Source organism: Magnolia sinica, chromosome 8 (assembly GCF_029962835.1).
Source record: "Magnolia sinica isolate HGM2019 chromosome 8, MsV1, whole genome shotgun sequence".
In the NCBI taxonomy this organism is placed as follows: Eukaryota; Viridiplantae; Streptophyta; class Magnoliopsida; order Magnoliales; family Magnoliaceae; genus Magnolia; species Magnolia sinica.
In genome coordinates this window covers 8,813,188-8,835,936 of record NC_080580.1, presented here as the reverse complement: position 1 = coordinate 8,835,936, position 22,749 = coordinate 8,813,188, and the positions used below count along the sequence as shown (strand labels likewise).

The 22,749-nt window shown below is 39.2% G+C and overlaps 1 protein-coding gene across 1 annotated transcript; it reads right to left on the bottom strand.

Moving 5' to 3' along the window:
• Positions 1 to 1,518: 1,518 nt before the first annotated feature.
• Positions 1,519 to 22,169, bottom strand: LOC131252790 (delta-1-pyrroline-5-carboxylate synthase-like). Its single transcript, XM_058253484.1, has 20 exons — positions 22,086 to 22,169; positions 20,963 to 21,034; positions 20,699 to 20,802; positions 17,854 to 17,956; positions 17,479 to 17,640; positions 13,982 to 14,259; positions 12,950 to 13,100; positions 12,556 to 12,720; positions 12,226 to 12,303; positions 11,944 to 12,033; positions 8,293 to 8,379; positions 8,126 to 8,212; positions 7,943 to 8,039; positions 7,700 to 7,803; positions 7,437 to 7,512; positions 5,797 to 5,947; positions 5,536 to 5,604; positions 3,200 to 3,266; positions 3,036 to 3,106; positions 1,519 to 1,775 (listed from the first exon to the last, which is right to left on the bottom strand). Exons 4-20 carry the CDS (start codon positions 17,881 to 17,883, stop codon positions 1,652 to 1,654), a joined length of 1,887 nt encoding a protein of 628 aa, XP_058109467.1. The 5' UTR covers positions 17,884 to 17,956; positions 20,699 to 20,802; positions 20,963 to 21,034; positions 22,086 to 22,169; the 3' UTR covers positions 1,519 to 1,651.
• Between the last annotated feature and the right edge of the window lie 580 nt (positions 22,170 to 22,749).

Sequence of the window (22,749 nt, the reverse complement as noted above, 5' to 3'; positions counted from 1 at the left end):
CCAGCATATGGCCATAACTATGGGATATTTAAGAAAGTAATCTTGTTATTGAGGTCAGTCTTGCTTTGGGGTTTGGTTGGTCTGAGCATAGAGGCCTGCAGAACGGCGGGCTGGGTTTTAGGCAGGATAACTATTTTGCCCTTGCTTGGGTCTACTGAAAGGCCCAAGGGTCAGCTTAGCTCAGCATATTTGCATTGTGAGCCTTTCTGGCCTGTCTCCCCCTTGATTTTACACACACACACACACACACACACACACACACACTCTCTCTCTCTCTCTCTCTCTCTCTCTCTCTCTCTCTCTCTCTCTCTAATGTGGGTTGCATGCAATATGGATTTGTGTTATGTGCACGTGTCAAAGGTGGGACTAAAGGTAAAGATTTTTTATATATAAAGTGGTATTTTTGCCTCTTTTAATGTAGGTTTAAGATGGTACAATCCATGTCCTCTCTCATGTAGACAGGGCTTTTTAATTTTCAAAACCAGGGCCATGTGACGGCCTGATGTGCAGGATATCTGTCCTCTACATAAGGTTAGATACACCATCTGGATATCTGGCTCAAACATCATGCTGGTCAACTGATGAGGTATCTGCCACTACACAGAATGGACGGTCTGGAATGAAAGTTTGATGTTGGCTGACAATCTCTCTGCATGCATGGCCTGGCTGATGAGTGAACTGGTCTGACTTTTGGCCAGATGATCTGCAGTGGGACCTATTCTATTCAAGTATCAGATGCCTCACACACGTGACCGGCCCAACCTCCCATAGTCATGGATATTTGAAGATGCCATGGGAAAACTGAACCCAAACCATGGTAAGAAAGATTGGTTTCAACAGTCGTGGAAAACTTCCATTTCCATTTCCCATTCCTGCACAAGGACCAGTTTAATGGCCTGCAGGACCACCAAACCAGAAATTATGGGTGCAACTTGGGCTAGTTGGGTCGGACTAAGGTTCAACATGAGCCCGACCCAAACCCGGATTCCTCTATACTCAACCCTAACCTGACCAGAATTTGCTCAACCAGCACACTACCCAACCTGACCCGACCCAAACTTGGGGGTTTGATCTTTGCAGCCCTACTAGACATTGCAGTCTGCGAGACCACCTTGGTGATCAGTCCCATTCATTTGGTGATCCCAGCGGTGGATGGTGCACAGTGCAGTCCAGTAGGACCAGCCATATCATTATGACGAATCCATGGTGGGATCTCAATCTAAACACATTCCACACAGATTTCCATTCAGTTTCAGGGTTGTCTTATCCTGTCCCACCATCAATGATGCACATCGGGCCATTCTGGAAACACCGGCCAGTCATGATCTCTGCCGAAATCAGATGCTGATCTTGACAAATAGATGGACATTTCAACAAATTCAACGCAGAAATAAGATGCTGATCTTGACTAATAGATGGGCGTTTCAACAAATTCAACACTTGGATTGGTAATAATCACCTCTATCAAAATTTCATATATGTTTATTATCAGAAACATCATCCCTCTCTCACTGGGAGAAGCCTTGCGCCTTTTTGAGTTATATATAGGCGACGGTATATAGTACTCTGATTACAAAATTTTACTAAAGGTAATCAAGAAATCTATTGAGGAAGAATTACAACACTGTCCATAGAACAGCATGACATTATTCTAACGAGGCTTACCATTCGGTAGACCGTGATGTTGTGAGTCTTGTGACTTCAGATGGAGGGTCCTGTGCGTATAAACCACCCCTTTATCACCATTGACCACCTGCCCGCTTCCTCTCAGTATCCTGCATTTTGGAAACAAAAACAGCCGGGATTGGTTGCTTGGGTCGAACGTGTAAGGATATTCTGACAGAGAATTCAGGCCCCTCTTCACACTTGTGCAAGTGTTGGATTAAGATATAGGTTTTGTTGTCCAACTCGGTTGTTGGTGACTTAGGTTGTATCACTGGCACAAGTACAGTGTGGATGAGCCACACCAAACCGGTCTGGAAATTTTAGTGTAAATGAATGCTGTGCAAGCGTGACCGACATGGACAAGCAACACAGCGAGTCAGGGTGAGTCTGCTTTCGATATCGCCAATGTGGATGAGTCTCGCTGTATGTATTGCTGATATGGACAAGTGATGACATTTGACTCAGCTGATTGGAATGAATCCCAACGGACTCATCCATTTTGGACTTATGACCTGACTGGCTTTCTAATTGGGCCCTGAATCTTCCCTTCTAGGGCTGTTGTTGCGTCAACTCAATATCGAATAGTATCTTGGATCATGAGTGTGGGAGATCATACGATTATACTGTCCATAAGCTCAATAGAACCTTTGACAAGAATGTTAGACCTTAGGATATAGCAAAGCTTGGAAAACATTACAACAAGTGAATTCTCCTCCATCCAAGGTCTTCCCCAAAGAGCACCCTCTCACAACAATCACCTTGAATCCCAACTCTCACTAGTGATTGACGTTCTTTTTTTTCTTTTTTTTTCTTCTTCTTCTTCTTCTTCTTTTTTTTCTATTTCATTAGTGATTGACCTACACCTCTGGAAATTGTTTCCAAATTCAAGATGGATTTCCAAATAAAAGCTCCATTTCTCCTCATCACCATACAATGAGCCCAACCCCTCTCCATATTCCCATATTTCAAGCAATCACCTTTCTCCAAAGTGCCTCTTATTCTTTGCCAAATCTCCACCACCTTTTTGAAGTAGGATTTCTAGAGGATTGAAAAGAACATGGACCCCAAGAAAAAATCATAAAGTTGCGGGTCATTTCATGGGAAGCCGCATTTGGAAATTTCTTATGTGGCGTTTTAAGAACGTTTTGCCCATAAAACAACGTGAACCTTAGCTGTATGAAGCTGGGGACAGCATCAGTTGCAATCCTCTAGAAATCCAAAATTAAAGGCCTTTTGTCCAAACTAGCCATTAGAAAGTATTGTAAACATTGGGGGAGTTACTTTTGTAAACAGGATTAGGTTCAATTTCAAATTGTAAACCCATCACCATCAAAGGTGTAGTGTTGGATGTTCTGGAGTTTGTAACATACCATCGTGTTGTTAGAAGTCCTTCAACTCCAACTGGACCACGAGCATGAATCCTACTAGTACTTATCCCAACCTGTTATGTCATTAAACAGTCTGGAAATTCAGAAGTGCCAACAAATTGACAATGTCCATGCTCAACACCAGAACTTATTAGAATGGATTGTACCTCTGCACCGAGTCCAAAACGAGCTCCATCACAAAAACGCGTACTTGCATTGTGAAAGACAGCAGCACTGCCAACAAGGATGAAATGGCAAACATAAAATCATCTTCACATGTAAAGGAGTGGAGGCCGAATTTTGGGGATAACCCTGTTAAAAACTAAGGCTGCATTTGGCTTTTTAATTTGATGAAGACTAAAAGACCAAAGTGGAGATGGGCACTAACCCCCAACTCGCAATTGCTACTATTTGAAGTCCAAGTCAAAAGACATGGAATTGCAATTAGGGGTTTGGTTATCATGATGAATTAAATGGTGCTATACACCCTCTAAGGTCATTTCCTCTATTGTGAACCAAGCAACGACCAATTCAGTTCAAGAGAGCATCCAAAGGCAGAAAACAAACACTCACTTTCACCAAGAGGATATGGAGAAAAAGGTCATGTTTCCAAGTATTCAGGATGAGAAAAGTAGTCAAATTGAAGTCACTTCTCTTTCAAAAAGCAATGTGATTGCAATTTGGATCCCAGACCCTTGTTATGAATGCTAAGGAAACTTAAATTTGGTTAACTTCATTTTATTAGACAAAAAATGCAATTCAATCCAATAGTGCCTTGAAAAGTGTTTCAAGAAAAATCTAGCTAAAATGCAGGAAACTGTTTCAAGAAAAATCTAGCTAAAACTCAAGAAACACAAGGACTAAAGATGCAACAAACTCCTTCTGATCAACTTTCCAGCATTACATACAAATGGCCATCTATCTGGTATTGACAAAGGTAATTTGAAGACTAAAATATTTATGGTACTTTCTCCAAAGTCAATTGTTTTTAAGCATTTAAAAAATAATAATCAAGTATTGGTTGTTTTCATTTTTTCTGAGGTCAAAATTTGAGGCTGAGAATGATTTCTTCATTTTCTGTTTGAAGATCAGGAGAGATTTTCTTGGTTGTTTCGGTGTGTGTTGGGTGATGCCTGGTTCAGTGGCACTCCTGATTGATGCTTGGAATAACTGCACTTTTAAAACAAATTTGAGTCAAGGGAGTCACTTTCTCTTCAGGCTAAAGCAAGTGTTATCTCCTGGGCCAAGGTGCTCAACTTACGTAAGAGAGGGGACCTCGTGGGTGATAAATCCATGTAGTGTAAGAACAGAAGCCTAGGTTCTCCTGAAACCTTTTTACACTAAAGCACGTGCTTTGTCCAAAAAGTATACACATTGAGATTTCAAAAAGATAATGACGAAAGCCTAGATACTCATTGAAAAGCAAACCGCCTATTAGTTTTGTCTGAATGAATCCCTTACAACTCATGAGATGACTAATTAACCTAAACCTTTGAGTGAAGCACTATGGCATGCTACTCTAGTAAGCTATGCATATATTCGGCTCGCTTATGTTTCTAAGACCTGACAGAGTCCTTGGTTCTCTTGCTGGGTGACTACATGAGGAAGAATGGCACTTGCAGATCTGTCAGAGGACGGACTAGGTCACTTGTAGGTGGAGTGCTACTCAAATTCCTTAGTTTGCTTGATTGGGTTTCCTTGTAATTTTGCCAGTGTAGGGTGGGTTCCTCACCATCCCTCCCCCTTCCTTTTCTTTGGTTTGTATCATCTTTTAAATAACTGGAAAATGTTGATTTTGATTTAGCAGGTTCAGTCAGATTTCGTCAAGTCAAGACATAAAAAGAGGTGGAGACAGTAATGAGCACAGAGGAAATACTAAAGCAAGACAGTCAGTAATAACCCATATGCAGTTATGCACAGACAAACAGGACTCTGCTGTTTCCTGCATAGATAGAACATACTTCCAGGCAATTCCAAGTGTCATAATGAACTGAATCACATAGGATTAGTACTCATAATAGACAATGAATGATCACATAGGATTAGAACTACTCATAATAGACAATGCATGATCACATAGGATTAGAACTAATCATAATAGACAATGAATGATCACCCTCCGACCAAGCCATGCATAATGTGGACCCACCACAAACATCATTTCACATGAAAATCAGACATCCCACTCATCAAGTGGGTCAACTGTACGATAACAATCAGACTTGACGAGTTTCTGATTCCAATGTAATCATGTTGCCAACTTCATGAGTGTACCAGCTTTATTTTTTTTCACCAGGTGATCTTCATGGTAGGGGGCCATTGTATGCATGCTCACACTGTAACAGGTTGTAAGTGATCATCTCACATTAATAGAAATATCCGTAACTAAGAATAAAATGGAAAAGCACATGTCATAACAAAAGATGCATGGTTCAAGAACAAAGGAAGCGCGTCTTTTAAAATAGTATATGAATATGAAATAATAGCAGAAATACATGTATACCTGTCAACCTGACGAAGGAAGACTTCTGCAACTACAGGATCTTCAGCAATTATGCAATCGGTGTGTGCACTGAAAAAGCATCAGGGTACCATAGTTAGATCGGTTTATTGCCAAAACCAATATTTACAAATTTAAATTTTTTTATACAGTGAAACAGTGAAAGAAGCTTCTTCATATCTCTCAAATGGAAGTTGAAAATATTTCACCGTCCAAACAATATCACGATTGGGGGTTGAGGTGTTATGAGATGGTAGAACATGCCTTCCATGGCAATGTATATGAGCAATTGCAGAATGTACATCATCCACAATTTCAACTGTACAAGACATTGAATTGTATTCACGATGAAATGATCGTGCCCCTGGAATATCTAATGCAGCAGTTGCTCTTGGTCCGCCATATAAGGTAACGCCTGGAAAGAGACGCAGGAGCTGGTAAAGCAATTATTCTACATGCAATGGTGTGCTAAAATAACTTTGATATTAATTAACTGACAAAATGTGTTCAAAACTCTAGAATATTGCAGTAAGACACACATCAAAAGCTACAGAATACAGCATACTGGATTTTCTTTTTAATCTGACAGTACAAAACCATTCACAATTTGCCAACTTGCATGCAGCTTCAATGGTTTTAGAATTTGTTTCTCCGAGAGATTGTGAACCCAGCCTAAGATAATAACAGAATGGAATAAAGAGCAGTTCTGTGATAAAGAAGTTTGCTTTCACCTAGGCACTGGCTGATCATAACGAAATTCTGCACCCAAAATTGGGCAAAGCAAGATTTGCCCAACACGCTTCTGCTTTTGATTCTTTCAATAACTCCAGAAAACCCACTAGAATTGAAACAGAGGTGTTTGAGTTACAGCGGGCAAGATTATACAAATTTTCAGTGGTTCCTAAAAGTGCCACATTTAATTGGAAGATGCAAGAATACAAAGGTTTCTGTTTTCTTTAAAGATCACGAGTGGTTGTGGAAATGTTTACAGAACACCATTTGGTGTAAGAAAGTTGGACTACAGAACTGCATTGGTACATTCTTGTCAGCAACTGTTGGGAACAGCAGGATCCGACATTTTTCTTATTTCCCATATTTATCCAACCTCACTGTTTATCAGATATAAATTCATAACCCTATCTATCACTGTCAATTGCATATCACTCTGTTTATTTTCTTCAAGAGATATCAGATACACCTTCAAACTTCTTCTTTGAGGTCTTTATAGAGTTCCACGAAGCATGAAGCGAAGCGGCAACAAGTTCGGTTGCAGGAGTGTTTCAGAATGTTAGCAAGTATAAACAGCTAGGAAGCAGGAGTCAGAATGCAAGTCCGAAGTGCAATTAAAAGCATTTAAGGAACCTAGTTAGAAGGATCCTGCAAACTTCAGTTTTTGGAAGCTCTTACGTGTCTCTACTCCAAGCACCAATGTTCCTTAACATTATACTAACTGACTAGAGAACATCTTAAATTACCAGCCATCCAAGGCTGTAATATTTATCTTCACAGTAATTTGTTTCACTTAAATGTGATGGTTATGTGCTTGTTAAAAATATAAGGATATGTTTCCTATCAATTTCCACTAGGCACTAGAGATTTCAACACTTCGACACTTGATATCCATATCCCTCTTTCCATTGAAAATTTTTATTTGAGATTTGCTTAAACAAACCATTCCCAATAAGAACACAATCAGCTTTATTGGTAAGAAAATAGGATACCATTGATTACCTAACAGAAATTCTTTTAACGAGCGCCAGAAAGAAACGCCAGTCAAAAGTTTGAATACTTCCTAGTGATGGAAGGCAGCTGTAAATACATATTTCCTTTCCATGAATTAAATTTTTATGTTTAAAATTAATCTCAGGCCCGCAAAGTAGTAATTTTGAAACAGAAAGGCGCACCTTGATTTTTGAGTTCCAAAGTAAGCTCATTAAGCTCACCATTCTTTAACAAATTCTCATGTACTAGAAGTGTTTCCTGAGAACAATGAGTTGAATGAAACTCAGCAGCCATGGTATGTCAGGAATGAGCTCAGTTATGAGAAATTTACAGTATACGTTCACAATTAATGTAAAGCTAGATTTGTAACAATGCAATCATACGAAAGCCAGGACAACCAAGCATGCAACTGTCATTCTTAAAGAAAGTAAATAAGAATTATTACCATAGCATTACAGGCTGCAGGATAATCTATCTTTGCATCCAAAACAATGCGCTTTGCCTTGTCCATATTAGCCGACTTATCAATGTAAATATGGCAAATTCCATCTGTTCAGAAGACATGGCAACTTTACTGCAAGTCCAATTCATGGCAAAAAGTATAGCTCCACAAGATCGAAGATTCTATGGTACAATATAAAATACCAGCACAATAAGTTGAAGATTTTTATTTAAAAAAAAATCTTACCAGCATGACCAAGAACAGGAATTTTTGTCGACTTCTTAATCTGAGAAACAAGCTTATTACTGCCTCTTGGAATCACAAGATCTATCACATCATCAAGCTGGAGCAGATTAAAAGAATTTAGTGAAGAACCAAGGTGTTAGAAAATGACAGCAACTTCTGGTGTCCTCTAATTTGATTGCTCACCTTGAGTAGATAAGGAATCTCCTCTCTTGAAGACACTAGTCCAATAAGATTTTTACCCACTTTATCTGGGATGGCTTCAGTGATGACCTAAAGAAAAGGAAAAAAAAAAGTTTTTTTTTGGAAAGACGATACTCCTATAGAAGGATACTAGGTTTCAACAAACGAACCTTGTGCAAGATTGCATTAGATCGCATGGCTTCTTTTCCTCCTTTCAGGAGAAGCCCGTTCCCACTCCGAATTGCTAATGAAGCTATCTATTCCATGCCACAAAAAAAAAAAGAAAAAAAAGACGCAAAGATGAATTAGACTTAAAATAGAGCTACAAGAAAAGCATAATTCATCATATGGTCGTACACTATTAATCTCCAGCCTAAAGTTAAACTATCCCTTCCTCCCTCTCTCCTCCATTTGAAAACAGAACATAAAAACATTGAATGAAACAAAATATCACACTTCAAGCATCAATCTAAGGACATGCATATTTGGTAAATATATGATCCACATCTATAGACAATGTAATGAGCACTGACAAAGTCATGGAAGATAATGAGATATCACTGATAAATCTAGATGAATAAGGGCACTGATACAGGATAAATGATTTAATGCTAGCATGCAACGTGGAGATTATGAAAGAGTCCATAAATTAATTCAATTAACAAAAGATGTTAACCTACCAATTAATTAAGAATAAACAATATGAAATAAAATCTGATTTAATCTAAATCACATGCCTACATACTAAGAAATCACATAAATCAATTAAAACTATGACCGATGGAAGGATAAAACTTCCAATTTAGTGTAGGCACATTCCACACTCAATGGACAGATTTGTATGTTTTATGATTAGGGTTAGGAAAGGGGAAAACTTGAAATTAGGAAAATTAGGTTTCATGGGAATTGAGGATTTTGGAATTAGGGTTTTTAGAAATTTGAAAAAATAGGAAATTGAAGATCTAGGGTTTAGAAGGTTGTAATGGAAGGGAAAAGAGGAAGACACGAGAAGAAGAGAATACCTTTCGAAGATGAGAGAGGAAGGATGTAAGACGAAGAATACCTCTTGAATAAGAGAGAGGAAGGATGTAAGACGAAGAATACCTTTTGAATAAGATAGAGGAAGGATGTACCTTGGAATCCACCACCAAACAAGTTTCTACCCTTCCACAATTTAATTGGAAGGGAGAGTTTTTTTTTTTTTTTTAAATAATAAAAAACCCTATAAAATAAGGAGGAAAATTCCTTCACGCAAGAGAGCTCCACTCTTCTTTTTTTTCTTCTCAATAGGGTTGGAACTCCACCCCCCTGTGCTTTTATAATTAAAAATTTGGAATTAAATCCAGCATAATTACAACTATGCCACTCACTTAAGTAAAGTGGCCCATTATCCTAAATAAGAAAACTAAAACATATATTATCAATCTCCACCATTAAATAACTCCTAAAAATAACAAAAAACATAAAGAAAGTAAGATCAGAGTCTAAGGGGCCAAAATCTAAAAGATTTGGTGGCCCGATGGCCTGATCTACAAGATCCAATGGTCGGATCGACACGAAATAGAAATACTATGACTAAAATTATCTCTTAAGTAGCCCACATGCATCATCCCAAGGTGGGGTCTTCCTGATGCACGTTCAATGCATGTGGGGTCTTCAAAATGGCCCGGCGGGCCCCATCTGGAACTCGTCTCCCATTCACAAAGAAAGCTGCGCCGATGTGGGTGGTCGTCTCCATCTCTGGTACACTCGAGTAGGTCCTTTGATGTCCCCATTAGGCACTCAAGCATATAATTGTATGCATGCATAGAAGAGAGGAAGAGATTGGAGGAAGAAGATGAAAGAAATGGAAGAGAGGGAGAGAGAGAGAGAGAGAGAGAGAGAGAGAGAGAGAGAGAGGTTTGGAGAAAACGTGTGTTAGGGCTCCCAACCCCACACACGTTTTTATTATAATACTTGAGTTACAATAAAGTGCTCTGCAGGAGCACCAAACACTCTGTGAACATGCACACACAAAAGGACACATAAAAATAAAAAATAAAAACCTTATAAAAGTACATCTATAACTCTCTATATGCATCTCAAAGGAATTCTGTCTTCTCCAAGTGCTCTATAAAACAGGATGGAATATGCAGTCATCCACTAGACCAAAACCCAGTCATTACCATCGACCTTCCAAGCAAATTAGGCAGTTCGAAGGACTCAAAGAGCAGGTCCCTGAAAGAACAGCAAGAAGGTATTGGACCAAAGTTACTAGAAGTGACAACAGTTCGGCAGCAAACTGCAAGCTCACACTTCTCACAGTTGGATTGCAGTTGTTGACACTGGACCAATCTAGGACAGGGGCATGCAATTACTTGGAGGATTTTTATTTTTATTTTTCAATGATCACTAATAATTTTTTTCACCCAGAAAAGATTACAAAAGAAATCAGGACATAATCCTCATCACCTACCGACCAAGACAGAAAAAAACAACCCGACAAGTGCAGAAAAGGAGATAAATCCCAGGACAGAAGACTGTCACGAAGCGGACCAAAAAACTTGGGGGGAAATTTTGTACACCTACAGTCCAACACACGAGATAATTGACACAATTATTCATAAATATGAGCACCAAACATGGAAATGGTTTGCAAGATGTTAGAAAGTACCTGCGCCTATTAAATGAAATAAAGATATAAGATACAATTATGATAATCAAGCCAATAGCCCTCAAGTTCCTCAAGTTGCGGCAAAAAAAAAAAAAAAAAAGTCTAATATCCCAACTGAAAATCCAAGGTGGAACCCAGCCCACGGGCTTTTGAAGATCCATATGTTTAGGGTGTTCTGGTGTGCGCTAGATAGGTGTTATGCCACCTTTATCTAAAAAATCTAATTTTCCTTTGCAACTTCTGGAGGTCTCCTCTGACCTCTTCTCTATTGAAACAACTCGCTAACAACCCAAATGATGAGTTTGTTATTGAGATATGATCTTCAATTCCCTCTTTCATCTTGTATTCTCTTTCAATATCCATCAGCCAAGATTCTTCTATGTCAACCATTGAACATAATAGCTACCACATGTTCACAACTATGACAATCAAAGGTCCAAGTCTGACTCCACCATAAAAATGCTACCAATCATATGCTAGTCGATATTCAGGCTCCTCACTTATGGATAGTCAGGTTATCGTGCGACAAAGACCCACAAGTTAGGGGGAAAAAATCAGATAACAACATATTTTTGAAAATCTTTCTTATAACATTCAAGCTCTAGAAATCTTTTTTGAAGCACTAGAATTTTAGGTTGCATACTTATTAAATGGAAATAAGTATACAGATTTTCTCTGCATTTGAAACTTCATGTTCCCTACTCTCCCATGCTTTCTTACCCACTCCTGACCCTTCTCCTGTTCCTAGTCTGACTCTTGCTTTTGGAGACCATCTGTCGACTCTCTAACAAATTGGAAAAAGTAGGTGTTCTAACAAATCATAATTGTTTATGATAAACCTTATTGATAGATACAGTACAAAAAAAAAAGGCAATATTACTTTTCTTTTTAAAAACCTAGATGTTGTCAAGAACATAAAATAGTCAATAGTCTTCCAAAAAAATGAACAAGTCAAGATCCTGGTTCACAATTATTCACTGCGCATGTCTGAACTCTTATTCAACCTACAAGTTATAATAAGCATAGAGCATGCCAAAAGATAAATAATAAATGCTTTTAGAAGGAAAGACAAACAATGAAAAGCTCAACTGGGAGCATATTGAAGAATTTTTGGGAGAGTGGGATTCTTATAGTGCTCAACTACTGAAAACAAGTCATATCTTCATACCTGAACAAGTGCATCAGGTCGAGACTCAAAAACAATCAGGAGAACGCCCAAGGGACATGACGTCTTATCTAATACGAGCCCATCTGCAATCTGGATACAAAGCTATACTTGAGAATTTTAAAGAGAACGGCGGCCAGTGCAAAAAAGAAGAAGGATATGAGCTAATCTAGATTATAACCATTCTGCAGTTTCTAAAGCAACCTCACTCTAGAAGAATGCCAATCAAGAGACGCAAAACTTATAACATTGGGAAGGAAAGATTAAACAAACCATTCCCCTTACCTCTGTTCTCTTCAAAACATAACCAATCGGCTCTTCCATGTCTGCAAGTACACGGATGGATTTTGACAGACTTGAGATCTGCAAAAGAATAAACTTATATAGATTGGACTCAATGAAAAGAACACAATCCTTTAAAAAGCCAAATGACCTGGAAAGCTTTCAAGAAACAAAGAGAATATTACCATTCTAGAACAACATCCACACGGAACAAATTTGAAAATCAGAATATTAAACTTTTTCAATGTAGGAGAAAATCCAGACATGAGTAATAGGATCCAAAATATAAAAGTCATCCATTGGACGAACTTTAGTAATTCAGATATGCCTTGCCTTTCCTGGCTTCAGAGTCAAGCGCGATAGTAATGATTTGTCATATCCAGCCTGCTGTGCAGCTGCAACATCGGCTTCATTCTCAACAGTGATCAACTTCTCATTTGTATCCAGGGCATCGGCAATGTCCAGTAAAAATTTTCTTCGGTCTTGCGAAGATAGGCCCTGCAATGAAAAAAAATTGCATATTTCACACTCAGACAATGAGAATCACTTTCTCCAAGAACAAAAAAAGGCAGCATGCTTTATACATTTAGCAGTTAAAAGAAGGGACATGCTTAAACTTTAAAGAGTTACACATGTAACAGCTGCCAAAAAATGCAGAAAAAGAAAGGGGAAATTTTCAAACACAAGAATGCAACCCTTGTCATCAAGGGAAATAATGTGAAGTTACCTGAAGTCGCCTTGAACATTCCCTTGCTGCAACTGCCATCTCCCGGGCGCCAACTTGTTTACGTGGACACCCTAAAATTGCATGCTGATGAAAGAGAGTGCCGACACGTTCTCCTTGAATTACTTTTATGATGTTATCAGTACCAAAACCACTTCAAAAGAGATGGAAAATGAAATAGAGTTCAGCCAGGTAAATGACAGAATACAACAGTAGCTGAGAACTTCAGTTTGCTGCCTAATGTAGGTAAGTGAAGCATTTGACTAGAGATTGATTCGATGCTAACGTTTCAACTTGACATTTTCTTTCTGCTGTTTTTTACCAAATGTCCCAGATTAGTTGATTCCTTGGAAGTTTCCTTTTTCTGATTGATTAAAAAATTTGAAACACAGCTATATAATTAAAATTTAAAATCGATTGCAAATCCCAACTTCAATATTGTTCTGTATTTGTAATTAAGACTAAGCAGATACAATTTGCTATGTGAATTAATTGAGCTTACATGAAGCATTTGATTTGAAACCAATTCCATGTTAATGTTTCAACTTGACATTTTCTTTCTAACATTTTTACCAAATGTTCCAAATAGTTGGTGCTTTGGAAGGACTTGTACACCAATAAGTAAAGCAAACATTCCTGTTTCTGATTGATCAAAAATTTGAAACCCTACTGTATAAATAATCTTTAAAACAGGCTGCAAATCCAACCTTCCAATGTTGTGCTGTATTTATAATTAAGATTAAGCAGATAAAATTTTCTATGAAAATCTGTGGATCTCTCTCCCTATTGACAAACAATTTGATTAAGGACATTGCTAACCCAAAGAGTTAGACAAATGCTATATGATCATGAAGCCAATTGAGGACATCGTGAAAGTTTTAAAATGATCATATAAACATTATCAACTTGAGGTTTGTTGCTACTATGCATATAGTTGAATTAAAGGAATATCAAAAGCTAAAAGCTTAAGCGCACATCTAAAGTACCGAAAAGGATACTGTCATATATTGAAAAGAATAAAATGTAGAGAAGTACCTGGTAATAACAACAGGGGTCCCTGAACTGGCTGCACAAACAGCAGCTTTTACTTTAGCAGTCATACCCCCTCTTCCTACCCTCGATTTGTCTCCAAATGTTATCGTCCCTTGATGTGTCTCTTTTACATATGTATATATAAGCTTTGAATGAGCTTCACTAGGAGGAGCACTATATAGGCCGGCCACATCACTCAACAGAACAAGAAGATCCGCTTTTAATTCCAAAGCCAATAGAGCTGCTAAACTGTCATTATCCCAAAAGATACCAGAAGAATCCTGCACCAAATTCTCATCATGAGAGAAATCATGAGATGAAAATAATTTTAATTGAAGAGAAAACATGGTTTTTATAAAGATATTATAATGCTCGTTAAAACAGCATTACAACGCTCTCTGGGGCACGCCTATTATGTCATGGGGGTGCAGTAACGGTCTACATTGTAGCAAGTTATGGCCGCTGAAAGGCCGATATAAAAAGTTATATTGGCAGTTATTCTGGTAGTTTAGGCCTTTTCTTTGCAGAAAATTGCCATTTTTTTCCAATATAGATTACGTAACCAGTTCAGGCAAGACTAAAACCTCACATCAGCAGCACTCAAGCTTGGGTTCCCATCTAGTTGGGGTGTGCACTAACTAACCAGCTCAACTAACAAGCTGGAAGCTCTTTTTCTTTCATTTATTTATTTCTTTACAGTTTTAATATTTCTAATTATTAAATTACATACTTAACTAAGCTTAATTTAAATAATATTGGGATTTCATAGTAAACTAAATACTAATTATTATTAAAGTATGATATACTTTTCTACCGTTCAAAAAATCTCACGGTATCACACACACACACACATCTCAACAACAACAACATCGTCATCGTCTAAAGCCTTATCCCAATAGCTTGGGATCAACTGTACAAAGGCAAAAAGAAGAAGAAGGAAAAAAAAAAAACAACAACAACCGGGCTGCCAGAAGTTAGCCACACACACACACACACCCTAATCAGGAAGCCCACTCCCGATATACAATAAGGCCCTATAATAGAAGCAGGAAAGACCCATAGCAATTTCTGAAGCAATGATTGGTCCTCTTCCTGGAATGCTTTTGTGCCAAGAGAAGAGCAGCCCCTCCACTGTACCTAGCATCACCCAAGGAATTTTAAAGACATCCAAAATGCCATCCCACAAACCTCTAGCAAAAGAGCAGAGAATGAAAAGATGCTTCATCGATTCCTCATCGTTCATGTGGAGAGGGCAAACATTAGGGAGAACCATAGCCCGCTTACATATGTTATCAATGGCAAGCACTCTTTTCCTTCCTATGAGCCAAGCGAAGGCCGCTACCTTTGGCGGACCTCCATAAAACCAGATTGGACCTGTATGGCAGCACTTCACCTCGATTTATATCCAGGAGATGACACTATAAAAGTATTTCACAGAGAAATTGCCCAATTTGTCTTTCAACCAAATCAAAGAATCCTTAAGACAAGGCATGGCAAGATTCCTTGGAGGCGATCTAAGAGATGCAACAGCTCATCCACCTCGGCATTGGAAAAATTATATTTATATATATAATACAATTTTCAAAAAACAATGATGGGGAATCTTTAATGGCTGATATTTCAGTTCATAATGCCCAATATGTAATAAAACATATATCTTTAGGTAATAAAATAAACATCATATCATTTATAATGGCTTATATAACAGCACATAATGAATTCAGCCCCTGGCTATTATAGCACATTACTGGTACTTCAGACCTTGGACAGAAGGAACAGAAGGATTGGAAGCCACACAGTGCAGTACATTTTTTGAGTTCTATGAACTACGTAAGGGTGTAAACATTCCAGACTGGGATGTGCCAAGGTCTCTCCAAGTTTGGCACAGCTTGCTAGCAAAGTGCCCATACCGACAGTGCCAACTAAATTGAGGAGAACTATATTGCCATGTTGGGGCCTTTATGCATATCCAAACCCAAGCTCGGCCCATTAGTCAATGAGCCACAAAAGTCGTACCCAAGCACAGACTATAAATCTTTAGCCCCAGCATAAATCCAGCCCAAAGTGGGCTATTACTGTCTGAATCCAGGTCAGCCAGTACATGATAAAAGAACTAAAGGTAAGCAAGGTGAAGGTGCCACTAAATGAGTCTCCAATGATGGTGTTTGTACTAGTACATGCTGCAAAAAAATAAAAATAAAAAATAAAATAAATAAATAAATAAATAAATAAAATTCATTCATAAAAAAGCTACAATATCAAAGTTTATTCTTCTTTTGATCATTTTCTGCCATAACTTTTATCATGAATCCTGACAATAATGCCTCCGATGATTCAATAAGAGTCTTCCTGAGCCGCCCCGGATAAATGGGAACAAAAAGAAGTGGAGTGGGATTCATGCAGTTGACCCCAATAAATTGGGATAAGGCTTGGATGATGATGATGATGATGATGATGATGATGATGTGTGAAGGGTGTACTCTACAGCCATAAGAACATAAGAATTTGTGTGGTAATGAAGTGTTTTACATGGAGATGTTCTTCAGTCTAAGCATTGGACGATTAGAGAAGTTTTCTATTTATCAAGGGCATGATGAGATCGATTAGGAATTATCTGCTGATTTATGTAGCTTTGCATAAAAAGGCACCCACAAACTACAGAGTAACAATGTAGGCAGAGGGCAATCCAAAAAACTGCATATAACTCTCTAGATATTCATTTATATAGACAAAGACTCCCCATCTACATCTGTTAGGATGTCCAATACATAAGCAGATTACAAAGCATAATAAAGCAAGCAAAGGATATCAAAGTTTACCATGCTTCACATGAGGCTTGGTTGGGGACCTTGGTGAGTTGGAATCGTTAAATCTAGTCATGACTTGGCATTGCTACAAACATGTTGACTCAGATAATTAGCATGCAATTCGAACATATGAGAGGCAGTGATTATAGCATTAGGTGATTATTATATGCTATAGCCTATAGAGCATGTAAAATATTATTTTGTAAGTTATTACCACATCACATCTGTTTGGCTCCATATATTGTCTGTGTTCATATAATATAGTTGACCAACATGTTTGTTTAGAGTTAGTAAATATTATACAATGCATATTTGTGTATTAAATAGAATAAATAACATAAAATTTAGTATTTGTTCTTTCTAGATTTATATATGCAATTGTAATGTAACATATCGCAAAACTTAAGCAATTCAAGCTGATATTGAGGTTGGACCAAGTCTGTTCTGTGATTTAGCTTAGCCCATGTCCTTGTTGACTCAAACTTGATGACTTTGAGTTGCCTCACCCATGTATTTAAAAACCAGAGGATGCTAATTTATTACAGAGCATCATATGCTTCTTCACACAGAAGAACACAAGCAAATAAAAGGATAATGTGGCAAATGGATTCCTTAAAAAAATGGACCTCCAACTACAAGAAAAAAAAAATACATTCACATGTTCAAGCAAAAGGTAACATGGAAGACAGATACCTCGTATGGAGCTCGTCTGGTACTAATTGAATCATTCTCGTTAAAAATGGGAATAACCTTCAGATCTAACAATGAATTCACAGTTTCAGAAAGCTGCATGCGGAATTCTGGATCCTTAAAATCTCTATCAGTCACAAGAAGCTGTGACGATGACACATCCAACTGCATAAATAAATATTGGAGCTGATAAAAAATTTGGAAGGCATTGGCAAATGTATAACTAAAATGTAAATGCAATGAAACTAGTAACCTAGTGCTGCAGCTAAACCAGGCAGAAGTTGAAAATATGCAGAGGAATGAGAATGTTTCGTATGCAGCTTCGTTACATGTTAAAATTGCAATCGAAATGAAATAAATCGAACATTGGTTTTACACCTGACTAAACAAAACATCATAGAGAGCCATGAGGCCACTTTGTCCCACAGCTGCACAAGCCTTTCCGTCAAGTTCTTCTTCTGGTTGTTGGAGATCCGCAAAGCTGCAAAAAAGGAAAATTACAAGCGAATCTCAATGTGAAAGAGCAAGGTTTACATGAATAAAGTTGTGTAACAAGCTACAGATGTGGAAACTAAATTCATTTTCATTATCTTGCAGCAGTTAGTAAGAAAATGGACAAAGGGTAATTAAGAAAGGAAGAGAAAAATCAAGCACAGCAAGCATGCCATCATAAAACACAACCATTCATTGTTATTACATCCACCATAGAACTTCCAACTGGTGCTCTAAGTGGATGGGGCCCTTCATTGCCTTTATAATTGATTTCTATTACAATGCACAATTGCACATACAGATATGTATACATACATACTTATGAATGCATATACATACATGGGGCGCACACAGATGGTAGTGGTGGTGCCAGCCAACCGTGGGGCATATGTAATATGTGGTTGACATTCACCCTCTTGCTCACTCGGTTCCCTGCATGATATGATGACCAACAGGTGTGCACTCTCATGTTTGTCGTTGAACCAAAAAATCATGTCGATCTAAGACTCAGGTGGGCCACAGAACAGGGAACAGTAGGGAGGGGACACCACCCATTAAAATCTTCAAGATTGTTTGTGGGGCCCACTGTGGTGTGTATATGCCATTCAATCAATGGATCGCACAGGCCCCACCATGAAAAGGGACATTGTGAAAATCAGGCCATTTTAAAACTCAGGTGGGCCACACTAAAAGGTTTTAAGCAATGATTTTACACCATTCCCTATGGTGTGGCCCACCAACGTTTTGGATTCCACTGATTTCTAGCTTATAAGATGAAAATGAGGGAACGCACATGATGAATGTAGTAGATTTCATAAACACATCATGGTGGGCCCATAAAAGTCAAGTACCACTACTATCACTGGTAGTACCAGTATCATGTGAGTGCGCCCACACACACACGTATGTATCTATATATGTATAGGACAGATATAAGATCAGTCATCCTTTATGGTACAGAATGTTGGCTCAATAATTCAGGAGGGCAGAGAGATTGAGAAGGATGTCAATCATAGAATTAGAGTTAGGTGGAAGAAGTGGAGATGTTCTTGGGAGTTTTAAGTGATCATTGCATATACCAATGAAGCTGGAGGGGGAATTTCATAGGATAGCTATAGGACCAACTAATGCAGGGGCATTTTCACACCGGGCTCGAGTGGGGTCACCTGTGGGATGCAGGGGCACACTCAGGGTGGGCAGGGCCCATGGGGGAGGTCTCGTGTTCGAGACTCCTCACCAGGGGTGATTAATGTGCATTTCACACAGGGCTATAGTGGGGTAGCCTGTGGGATGCGGGGACACACTCAGGGTGGATGGCTCATGTGAGGTGGTAACCATGTGATTTGGGGCCCACGAGGGGAGTTCGGCCGAGGTCCTAACCCATGAGATGTGGGGCCTGGGCTATGAGATAAAGGGATTAATTCGCCATGCTCTAATAGTTCGAGCTTTTAGAGCAAGTGGTTAATTGTCCTGCATCAAATTGGTATCAAAGCGGGAGGTCTCGTGTTCGAGACTCCTCACGGGGGTGATTAATGCAGTGACATTTTTACACCGGGTTCGAGTGGAGTCGCCTGTGGGATGCAGGGGCACACTCGGAGTGGGCGGAGCCCACAGGGGAGGTCTTGTGTTTGAGACTCCTCATCGGGGGTGATTAATGTGCATTTCACACTGGGCTCGAGTGGGATGCGGGGACACACTCGGGGTGGGTAGCCCGTGGGAGGCGATACCCATGTGATTTGGGGTCCACAAGGGGGGTTTGGCCGAGGTCCTAGCCCATGAGATGTGGGGCCTGGGCTATGAGATAAAGGGATTAATTCGCTATGCTCTAATAGTTCGAGCTTTTAGAGCAAGTGGTTAATTGTCCTGCATTACCAACCAGGCTTTATGGGACAAAATGTTGAGTAGTCAAGGAACAACATCTTCATAGGATAAGGTTTGCTGAAATGAGGATGTTGAGAAGGATGAATGGCAAGCCAAGGACAGATAAAATTAGAAATGAATGAATCCAAGGGAACTTAGGAGTAGCACCAATAGGTAATAAGATAAGGGGAAGTAGACTTGGATGGTTTGGCCATGTGCAATAAGGACCAAGAATTGCACTAGTTAGGAGTGAGTTGGTTCAAGTAAAAGGCTCTAAAAGGGCAAGTACATGGGCAGAGGTAGTAAGAAAAGACTTGAGGACCCATGGTTTAATTAAGGATATGGCCTGTGATAGAATGGAATGGCGGAACAAGAATCATGTAGCTGATCCCAATTAATTGGGATAGGGCTTAGATGGTGATGATCATGATGATGATGATGTTTATCTACATATGCCGTACATGGTTAAAAGACTCACTGACTGGAATAGACTTGTTTGCCCCTGAGTTGAGTTGGGACTTGCCCAAGCAGGGGGTGACTTTGGGTATCAAACTGGTTTGAATACAACCAAATCCGAGTCAACTTGCATGAGTCGTCTTGGACTCCTCCAATTCTTAAAACCATGATATTGTTAAATACTATAACACATTGGTATTTTACGTTTCATGAAGTCATCATATCTAACACCGTGTGCCATGCCAAACATTGATTGTAGCCAGTTTATATGGGATGCCTATGGTGCCAAAACATTTCGGGAGACTACCAAGAAAGAATTAGATAATGTTTTGCAATAATGGAAAAGATCTAAAATTGCTACTCCTACAATGTGGAAAAAGTTATGCACGAAACGAGAAAAGCAAATCAAACAAACCTGCTGTTGATTAATCTCCGATATCTAAGCCGTTGGCGGCCAACACCAACAGCGCCTGAAGTAACCAAAATAATCTCATAGCTTCGACAGTTCAAATCTTTGAGCTGCAAATGTTTCACCAAGAACATAGTATTGATTCAAAATATGCAGCTGGGAATAGCGAATGTGAAAGAAAAAAGTCCTCAGAAGTTCTACAATAATCTCATATGACAATTGACATGTGCAGTTAATCTTCAAAATTTGATCAGTCAGGAGTAGCAATACCTGCTCACAGAGTGATCCCAGTCTGCCCACTGCTAGTCTTCCATCGCTTCTGGTGACTACAGCTGTCCCAACCTTATTGCCAATAAATTAGATCAGCATTCAGTCAAATATTGAACTTCTCATACCAATTAATAGTTCTTATCTTATACATAAAATCTCAAATTGATTGATTGCCTCAAGGTCCCAAAGAAACTTAGGCATTTTATTAAGGTTAGGAGTTAGGACACTGCAAGGTGAAAGCACAACACCAACTTCTTATGGATTATACATCAAAATACAGATTTAACAGACAATCCAAACTCCTAAGTATACTGAAATCTAATGGAAACTTTCATAAAGCATAAATCACAATGCCAATACTCAAGATGACTGAGCCAATGCTGTACTTTTATGCAATGCCCTAGAAATTTTAGTTGACAAATGCAAAGTTCAGTAGAGTAAATGAACATATTTTGCCTTGCACCTCACAGGTGGCAATGGGGCACACATGTGCGAGATCAGGGGCGCTCATCAGGGCGATCCACCCTTTGTAGGCGGCCTTTTTCAATAATCAGGCCCATCTTGTCAGCAGGTGGTCAGATGAGTGCATAGAGTTTGGACCTTTCATTTATTTTGCTCAATCTGGCCACCTGAAGACCAAATTGGCCTAAATTTTTAGACAAGCCATCCAAATAGGTGGGATCACCAGATGACTGCTTCCAATCCGGTCGGCATGTGCCTCGTTGCCATGTGTAAAGCGAGAGCGAAAAGAACACAGGCTCGCTGGAGTGCACTAAACATTCCTAATTTTAGTTTGATCACCTACCTCCAATAAACCAAAGAACATTCAAACTTAAGTGAACAAATACATCTTACTGATGTGAAAATAAACCTTAAGATCTGCCAAGAGTACAACGATAAGGATAAACCCCAACGTCATATTTGGGGTCATTTGGATGCCTGAGACTAGGTAAGTAACCTAGGGTTGGTCTTGGCCCGGATTTTGAGCTGTTTTGGGCTGGGCGGTCGGGCCGCCCTATTCAAAATCTGATTTTGGCAGGTCTGGCGTCTGCGCCCGGCCCATTGACTAGGGAAATAAATTTATAAAAAAAGTTACGGGGCAAAGAGCTATGTTTTCACTTACAAGGGACTTTCTTACAAACCAACGGATTCTTTTCTGAATTTGGCAAGGGGGGAAACGCAGCTGCACCCACTGAAGGAGCCCCCCCCCCCCCAAATCGTATGTGACCCACTCTCTTTTTCTTATCCTCTGTGTCGGGGTCCATTCGACGTATGCGGATTGCGTATAGGTGCTAATGGATGGTGGATACGGATTGGCTACTCCCCCTGCCACCAGCCCCGTGGCTGGTGGTCGGTGCTATGCGGGCCCCACCATGAGGTATGTGGCTCATCCATGCCGTTTGTCCATTTTTACAGATCATTTTATGGCTTGATCCCAAAAATGAGAGTGATACAAATCTCAGGTTGATCACACCACAAGAAAACAATAGTGATTGGATGTCCACCATTAAAATCCTCCTAAGGCCCACTGTACTGTTTATTTGACAGTCAATCTGTTGATTAGGTCATACAGACCTAGATGAAGGGAAAAAACAAAAGATCAGCTTGATCCAAAACTTATATGGCTCCCAAAAAGTTGTTAATGGTTGACGCTCATTCAACACTGTTTCCTGTAATGTGGTCTACTTGAGATTGGCATATACCTCATTTTTGGGCTCATACCCTATAATGATCTATCAAAATATATGGACGGCATGGATGAAACACATACATCATGGTGGGGCCCA